This window comes from Phyllostomus hastatus, unplaced genomic scaffold, assembly GCF_019186645.2.
Source record: "Phyllostomus hastatus isolate PE091 unplaced genomic scaffold, TTU_PhHast_1.1 phas_scaffold_760, whole genome shotgun sequence".
NCBI classification, from domain to species: Eukaryota; Metazoa; Chordata; class Mammalia; order Chiroptera; family Phyllostomidae; genus Phyllostomus; species Phyllostomus hastatus.
In genome coordinates, this window is record NW_025334040.1 from 744537 (window position 1) to 753923 (window position 9387).

A 9387-nucleotide genomic window follows, 5' to 3' on the forward strand; every position below is an offset into this window, starting at 1 on the left:
AGGGTGAGAACCGGAGGCCCCCTAGTTTCACAGTACTCATGTCAGGACAAGCCAAAACCTCGGCTGGGATAAGACAGTCAGGGATACAGCCCTGATGAGACAGGATGCAGAGTGGACAGCAGGTTTTACCTCACTTCTCCGTTGAACTGCAGCCCTTGGGTGGCAGAGCATTGTCCTGGGCTACATGACAGTGAGCATCAGCTTCCTCATCAGGCTGGAGCCCAGAGCTGGGCCAGGAGGCCATGTGGACACACCAGAAGGCAGAGATGAGGGCCAAACCCCTGAGGATCCATCACCTCTGTCCTAGCCCACAACGTAGGGATACTGCCTGGGAGCCCTCAGCACCATTTCCATGGTGACCCCCAATGTGTCTGTTGTTCACTGTATAGGAAAAGAAGCCTCACATCTGTGCTCATCAAGAGCTTGAAAGGGTAAGTGAAAAATGCAAATATGGGAAACTTCTCACTCCTGATATCCCATAAACCACCCCGCACCCTGAAAGAAGAAAGCTCCAGTGGGATGTGAGAGGAGAGGAGAGCTCAGTCAGTGCCAGTGGGCTCAGGAAAGCTGCTCAGGGATCCCACTGTGCTCCTGAGTGGTGTCAGCCATAAGGACATTCATCCATGGACCACAGTCACCCAGTTTCCCTTGGGCGGGCTCAGCACTTTTCCAGGAACTAAGGGTCACATCCCCACTGACTCATGTCCCACAAAGAAGGGTTTGGCCCAGGCCTAGAATTTTCCTTTCAGCAACACTCTTCCCCCTGACTTTACAACCGAAGGCTCAGGACCCAGTCAGGGGTCCCGGGCAGCTATGTCCTGAGTCCTCACATAGCATTTCAACCTTTAGTCCCTCATCTCTGGTACACTGTGTGCCTTGGGGGATCTGAATAGCTGGGCCTGGAAGGGACAGGCAGCTCCATGCTCGAAACACGGGCCCTGCAGAGTCCATTCTGTGGAGATTGTCACCTGCCAGGATGTCCCCAGATCATAACAAAGATTAAACAGAAAAGCCTCTATTGTCTCATTTCCAGAGGTCAAGGGCATCTCCTCAGGCCCCCGTTTCCACAGTGAATACCCTGCCACTCTGCAGTGTCACCGTGACCACTGTGTGTTCAGTTTGGCCTCTGTGTCCCTGAGACTCTAGACGTGGGATCGGAAACTGGGAGTAGACCCATTATAAACCAGCAGGTCCCTCAAGTATAGTTTAAATACACACACTTATTAAAAAATGTTCCACGGTCTTGAAAGAAAACTCTGTTAGGCTGAGATTTTTGTCCCACTTCCCCATTGGTGTGAGTCACTGTGAGAAGCACTGCTGTGCCAGATCCTACAGTAATAGTCGGCCTCGTCCTCAGGCTGCAGCCCAGAGATGGTCAGGAGCCCTGCATTGGCCAAGGAATCTTTGGATCCAGAGAAGCGGCTGGGGACGCCGGAGCCCTGGTGTTTGTTTGAGTCTGTGTGGTAGTACAGGAGATACCGTGGAGGGCTCCCTGGCTTCTGCTGGTACCAGTATATGTGGTAGCTGCCAACATTGATGTCACTGCTGAGGGTGCAGGTGAGTCTGGCTGAGGCTCCAGGAGATGCAGAGAGGGAGGGCGGCTGAGTCAGCACAGTCTGGGAGAGGGAACCTGCAGACACACAGACACTCATGGGTGGTAAGACAGACACCAAGGTAAACTTTATCAACATTCTGAGCATGAGGGAGTAATATTGGGGGATTCCCAGGTGTCCCACTTCCATCCCTACCTGTGCAGTGAGAGAGAAGCATGAGGACGAAAGAAGTCCAGGCCATGGTGCACACAACTTGAGCCCACAGTGGGGCTGGGCTGCTCAGGCCTCCTTTTCTCCCCACCCTCTGCCAGGGGAGGGGCCGTTCATGCAAATGTGTGTCCATGCAGGGGCTGCCCAGCCCCTCCCTGAGCCCTGCTGCTGGAGCTCCGCTCACACCCCAGACACAGGGAGATGGAGGTAGCCTTCTACCCTTGGGAGAGCTCTGGGGGGGGGGAGTACCTGCTGAGACCATACAAAGGTCCCTGCTCAGGGGAGTCTACAAAGTCAGAGCGAAAAAGGCTGCTGATCCCCTTAGGGAAGCACAAGCCCTGCCCTCAGGCCCAGACCCAGTGAGTGAATGGTCCTCAGTGAGCAGCTGTGAGGGAGACTCAGGACAGTCCTACAGCGCCTCCTACTGGTCATAATATAGGGCACACACCTCCCATGGCCCAAAGTCCTAGGACCCCAGCTGGTTCCTGCATCTCACCAGGTTGCTCTTTCTAGTCACACACCCGTGGTCAGATTTCTAAACATGGACCTAACATATGATACAGATCAGCTGCTTCTGGGTATTTATCTGAAGCAAAGGAAAACACTAAGTTAAAAAGATACATGCACCCCCATGTCCACGGCAGTATTCTTTACAAAAGTCAAGATATGGAAACAACCTAAATGTTCTTCAATGAAAGAATATGTATGAATATTTTTCATTCTAAACATATAGACCTTTAGGACCATAAGCCAAGTAAAGCAAGTCTGACAGAGAGTGACAAACACCAGATGATCACACTTATATGTGGAATTTTAACAAAACCAATACCCAAAACAAAAAATGAAAAAAGACTCACAACCAAACCAAAACAAACCAAACCAAACAAAAGAAAAACAAGCTCACAGACACAGAGAATGGACCGGTGTTTGCCAGAGGCTGGGAGTAGGAGGTGGGAGAAACGGGTGCAGGAGGCCAAAGGGCATGGACTCCCAACTGGAAAAGGTAAGACCATGAGCAATGGGGACCTGACCGTTTGTGTCCTTGGGTCCATCCTCCTTCTAAATCCCCTGCAGTGAGTGACTGTTACTAGGTGCCCAGGAAGGGAACCAGTGTGGCTCATCCCCTAGTGACAAAGGTTTTTCAAATACCGTGGATAGCTGCTACATGTCTGTAACGAGTCAGTTCGGGGAAGGAGGAAATCCAACCTATGCAAACATACGGGTGATGACCAAACTGTCTACTGATGCTGAATTCACTGGTTCACAGTAGGATGGTCTATTCCATGGTTGGGCAACTAATTCTTTTTACTGGATTATAGCAGTACATCCTTTATTAACAAAAGTTTATACATGTAAATTCAATAAATAAGGGGGCTATGTACCTTATAGAAATTCTCAAGGCATTGAAAACATCAATCAAGTTTTTAAAATACATATTTGAAACACATCTAGTATATTAGAAATCCCTGTGGTTATCCTGTGAATTATGGAGACAGCTTTTCTTTCTTATGATTTGAATTCCCAAACCTAGAAAATAGGTGACAACCCATAACAGTCCATTTCATGGCTCAGGGACACTGCACACGTAGCTCAGAAAGGAAGTGATTTTGGAATACAGTCCCTAAGTATGCAGATTTATTAATAGATTCAAGTATTTCTAAACACATACATTTAAGTATGACACCACCAATAACCACTGTACTATTAAAATCTGTGAAGAACTTAAAAATGTGGTGCAATAGACCACCTCTTACTGTTGAAACTGAGACCCTGTGGCCGAGCCCACACACTGTCCCATGCGCTGGCACAGCCGACATCCGATGGGCGAGGCCCTTCTGAATCCTCTCTGTTTCCAGGCTAGGCCATCTCTGCTTTATAAATGCAGTCTGTTTCTACTAGGTGACTGAGATATCTAATTAACAAAACATAACTTCAAGGCCCCTCTAGTTCACAGGCAAGAATGTTACTACGTGGGAAATGTCTCCCAGTTTTGAGTAGAATTGGTGGCACGAATGAGAGAAGGACACAGGATTTAAGAATACAGACACAGACGTGTCACTATGTGCAGGCGTCAGCAAGGGAAATGGAGAATGGCCGTCAGAGGTGACCAGGGCGGCCATCGCTGTGGGCGTGGGCTCTGCTGAGTTCCCTCCCAAATAGCTCGCCTGAGGGCACAGGCCAAGAAGCGCTCAGACGTGGATTTATTTGTTGAAAAAGCAAATGCTGTTTCTCTCTCAAATGAGGGGAAGGAGGAAGGGTTTTAATAAGCAGCACCAGGGATGGAGGAGGAGGAGGGTATATTTGGAGTCATATGGAATCTTAAATGTCACAGTGAAGCTGAAAAATACACAAATATATGTTTACCGATTTTTTTTACTATAGTGCATGTATATTAACATATATGTATCAGTGATATGTATCATATTTATATGTTCTTCCAAGTACTCTCATCTCATAAACCATGACTGAGACCATCAGTGTTTAAATGTGTAAAATGGCATCATTACAGAAGGGAAATCAAGATGAGAAAGTAAAGAGTATCTTTGGAAACACAAATATCTGACCAGAACTTTATTGTTGAATTGTCTTTTTAACCATCATTTATACTGACTACATTTAAATAACTTGTAAGTTCTCTCAACATCTTTTTTAGTATCCTAAGTATTTTCAATATTAATCATCAAGAAGCACTAATATTCTTTCTTGTAGCTTAGAAATCGGGACAACAGAGGACTGTACTACTTTCCAAATGTGTAGCAAATCAAAATTCTCTAGAAGGCTGTTTAGAATCCTAAATACTCCTGCGAGGTCCAAAATGTATCCTCAGAAAACACATGTCTGTGAAAATTTTTTTCAGCTTCTGGCTGTAGTTCAAAATCAAATTGTAACCGGAAAAGACACCGGCATTTGGGCTGCCTGTCACTACCAAATCCAATAAGCAATGACAGTGATTGAATCTTTTATAGGCGCTTTATTCAGATGGCCCGAGATCCGAGAAGATGGCAGATTCATACCCTAACAAACCATCTTCCCCTTTCTTTTTCCTGGCCAGATCTTTTCTAAGGTGGCTGGGGAAGACAAACAGGACTCAGTGAGAGTCCTTGAAGTTTTTTTTTGCAGCTGCAGCATTTCTATCATGGGCAATTAGCTGTCTCCAAGTGGGAGGGGTAGTTGCCTGCTCTTGCCAAATGGATGTCTCCAGGCAGTAATCTCTAGCCAGCACCCCAGGAGATCAGCCGCTTTTTCTCAGGCACCAGATGGACCTTATCTGTAGTTTCAGAAACAAAGAGCTTAACATACCCATTACTTGCTACATTCATGGCTATTTACCTTAAGCTAAAATTTGCTAAGTCTTAAGCCCCCTATCAAAATCACAGTTTTCAGTAATGACCTGTGATTGTAAACCATTTTCTGAGTTTTCCTGGATTTGTGAATGGCAGTTTGGGAGAGACTGTGTCCCAGAATGATAACGCGATTGAATATGTAACAGAAACTGTCGGGAATAACGTCATAATCATGGAAGTATAGACACTTTTCAAATCTTAATATGGATAAAAATCCCCCATGGACCTTCTGAAAGCACAGACTCTCGCACCAGCACACGTCTCTGACTCGTTGGGGCAGCTGTGGGAGCTCAGCAAGCTTTCAGCAGGGCTCCCATTTCAACGCTAGAGGAAACAGTGAGGGTCTACAGGGTCACATCCATGAAATGGTTGTGTGTTTGGTTTGGGGTTTCCTGCCTGGGGCTGCAGTGCTGGGGATGACCACCAGGGGCAGGCTCTGCCCTGAGTGTTCTAAGGAGAAATGGGGCAGGGAAGGGACTTGCAGGGGATACTCTGGGCAGCTCCCTCCCTCCAACCAAAATACACATTTTTTATGAGCCTCCATGACCACAAAGTGAGAAGCTCAGAAGCAGGAGTGGCTTCAAGACTCTCGTTCTTGATCCAGCTCCTTTGCCTAAAAAATTCACCCTGAAGGAGGCCCTGCTGGGACTGGGGGTGGTGCCTCCAGGGCACCCAGGGTGCTCTGTTTCCAGAAGCTCCTGGCCTGGAGCGGCCGGTGGGAAATGACAGGAAAGCAAATGTATGTAGGAAAGAAGAGCAAGGGCTCTAGTGAAACAAAGCAAGTGCTGGAGGGAGGGCAGGATCCCAGGTGGCGTCCACAAGGCCTGCTTGGGGGCACTTGTGCTATGAGCTGAAGGACAGCAGGAGCCAGCCCAGCACAGCTGGAAACAGTGGGCCCGGGGGAATTCAATTCAGTCTCAGAGGCAGAAGAGAATTCAGCCAGTGGCTGGACAGAGAGCTGGGCCTGGGGTGGGAGGAAGAGGAGGTCAAGGCCAGGCCAGGCTAGGCCTAAAGAGCTGTGAGTAGTCTCTGCTGTGTGACAGCATCGCCCTAACTTCGCACTGACAAGACATGGAGTGCCTCACAGTCTCTGTGCCAAAGACCTTCTTAGCTCAGCTGGGAGACTTGGTCTCAAGATCTCCTGCGAAGCTGGGGCTGTGGTTTTTTTGGACAAGAAAGACCTGGTATTTCTTGCCCGATGCATGTAAGGAATTATAGGTCAGCAGTTCTATTAGCGTGCAATCAGGGTTGATTACTGATCTATTCCCATGGAAGAAAACGTGTCTAGCTAAGTTGGGGGTGGGAGTGAAAGGCATAGGTTCAGGGCAAAGCAGGGTGGCAGAAGTAAGGATGGCCAAAGGCCCAGGTGGGAAGCCCCAGATGGCCAGAACCCTAGTGGCCTGAGGCCAGGTGGCCAGAGAGCCCAGAGAGCCAAGAGAGGGAGTCCTTTGTTCTAAGGACTTATGAAGAAGTTACATACTGATTGACAGATAAAGGTGGTGTGGGCTCTCCTGGGGGACATGTTTACCCAAACTTAGGGATGTGTGGGGGTCTGTTAGTCCTAATCTTTATGTTGCTCCAGACTCCATTTGTTCATCTCATTTTAAAAGAGCTACCTGACAGGAGGCAGCTAATTAAAGTTGGGGCAGTTCCCCATAGTGATTTACGGGCTCTTTCTGTAAGCACTGGGGACTCCCTCCTAAAACAGATAGTGACCAGAGGCAGGCAGTTAACCAACACTGTTTCATGGGCTTCTTCTCTGGGCACTGTGGACCGTCTCCCGCCGTTCAGGCCTTGGGATGAAAGCACAGTTTCAAAGGCTTTCTTTCCCAGACAGTGGAAAACATACATAGAAGTGTAAGGGCTCCTGTCCTCCCGCCATAGGATGGTGTTCCTTGTGATGTAGGAACACCTGCAATACCACTGGACCTGGCTCAGGGCGGCTGAGTCAAGTGGGTGAGACGTGTCTCCCTCCTCCTCCTCACCTTGGTTTACTATGCATCCTGCCTAAGTGCTCAAAGGCATTGGCTGGCAGCCAGGATGCTAGATGCTGCCCAGCAACAGCAGCACCGTCTCAGAGAGCTCCCTGTGCTTTCTCCTGCCTCAGGTCCTGCTGAGAGTCTGCAAGGCTCGGGTCTGATCCCGACCAACCATGGTTATTGGCAGGATGCAGACGACTGAGCGTTTCTGGTCCTTTCTGCCTGTGGGCCTGGGTCCCCTGTGGGTTCCCTGCACTGGGGCCTGGTAGGGGCAGTCATTGCATCTGATCTCACATCTCCCAGCATTACTAAGGAGGTGGGAATCCTGTGATACCGGACACAAGGTGATCACCACACGATCCGTGTGAATTCCTGCCAACACAGTGTCTAAGACAAACAATCCATCTCCCGTCTTCAGAAAGTCTCAGCTGGTCCAAGCTTCCCAAACTCAGATTCAAGAGGTGTATCATCCTCATTTGGTCCCACCTGCAAATGCAAACACACAATGTCCTGTGGTGTCCCCCAACCAGGGTTTATTGGGGACATTTACTACAGTGGGCTCAGCAGATCCACAGCCCTTCTATGCTCTCCTGAGCTTCATGAGTAGCAGAGGTGCTCGCCGTCAGGGGCAGTTGGATGGATTTTGGGTCCTGCTCCTGGAGAAGCACGGCGCTCCATGCCCAAGAGGCTGTTTATAATAAGTGCTGTGACTGAGAGGTGGTGCAGGGAGACGAGACAGAGGAGAGTCAGCAGCAGCTCAGGGAGACGTGTGGCTGGGACTCACATCTGTGTCCATGGAACCTGGAGACTTGAGAGAGTGAGATCACCAGGGGAGGCCCAGAGGGCATCCCAGTGGGTTCAGGTCAGGCCGCACTGACAGGGACATTTGGTCCACTACAGAGAGTTGTTTCACACAATTATAGTCTGAGGCCACACAAATAGCCAAACCTGTCCCAGGGGACGGGAAAGAGCAACATGGATGTGCTCCTGACGGGCCATGTCCAGGATCCCCTCAGCAGCTCACCTGTGCAGAGGGAAGGATGAAGAGGGACAGACACCAGGCCAGCACTGGAGTGTGCCCAGTGTTGGCTTCCTGACCCACTGCTGTGTGACATAACTCCCCACACATCTGTGGTCCTCATTCAAATGTTTTATTGGATGCATCTTCTCCAGCTGAGTGTCCCCAAACTCTGCAGGTCTCCAGCCTCACAGACATCTGGGTGTGACCTTCCTCGTGGTGGGATGAAGAGAAAGGTGGAGATTCCAGATCCTGCCTTAGTGATGGAGGAGACCCCTTTTTTAAGGGGTCTCACCTGAGTGTGTTTATTTATTGGGCAGACAGAGGAAGGGGTAGAGAGAGAGGGATGTGAGAAAGAAACACTGATTGGTTGCCTCCCACACATACACTCTTGCAGCCTAACATGTGCCCTGGCCCGGAATCAGACCTGCAAGCTTTCTGCTGTGAAGGATGACACTCCAACCAACTGAGCCACCTGGGCAGGGCCTGAGGGAGCCCTTTGCTGATGTTCTGGTGTGCACGGAGAGGTCACACACAATCATATTTTAGTGTGTACAAGACTTTGTTGGCTCAGTATGTCTGGAGCCAGAGAAACCCACTTCCCCTGAGCCCCAGGAGGAGAGAACAGGCTCCAGAAACAGACTGCAGTGGGCTCAGGCAGAGAGAACTAAAGTCACTCTTGCAGCAGTTTCCTGGGACGTGGGCCTGGGTCACACTGGACCCATTGACCTGCCACTGACCCACCTGAAGCCCTCAGCCCACCCAGGCCTCTGATCTAGGCCTAGACTCTGGTGGGCACAGGTGGGTTCAACCACCTCCTTCCTTGTCTATCCTGCCCCTGAGATCCAGTTTAGGTCTCTCTAGACATAAGCAGGCTGAAAAGATATTAACAACAGAGAAAGCAAATGCGTAACTAAGGAAAATAAGTAAAAAATCGCATATCCATGGGTCTTAGGAAAAGAGTAGCCAAGTGAAGAAGTGACAACAGATGTCATTCTGAGTTGGAATCGGTCTCACGCAGATCAGGGATGACAGCCACAGGCAAAAAGTGCACAGCGAGGGTTTTAGTCTCACTTCCCCATGACACTGGAGCACCGTGTAAGTTTTACTGTTTTTGAGCCATGTAGCACAGTAATAGTCGGCCTCATCCTCAGGCTGCAGCCCTGAGATGGTCAGGAGCCCTGCATTGGCCGAGGCATCTTTGGATCCAGAGAAGCGGCTGGGGACCCGGGAGCCCTGGTGCTTCTCCAAGTCTGATTTATACTCCAGGAGATACTGGGGAC

The 9387-nt window shown here is 49.4% G+C and overlaps 1 gene segment (V, D, J or C); it reads right to left on the bottom strand.

Annotated features, from left to right (window-relative positions):
* Window positions 1–292: 292 nt before the first annotated feature.
* Window positions 293–1794, bottom strand: LOC123810856. The segment is given in 3 exon segments: window positions 293–347; window positions 1327–1630; window positions 1749–1794. Coding segments are annotated over 3 exon segments (405 nt in total).
* Between the last annotated feature and the right edge of the window lie 7593 nt (window positions 1795–9387).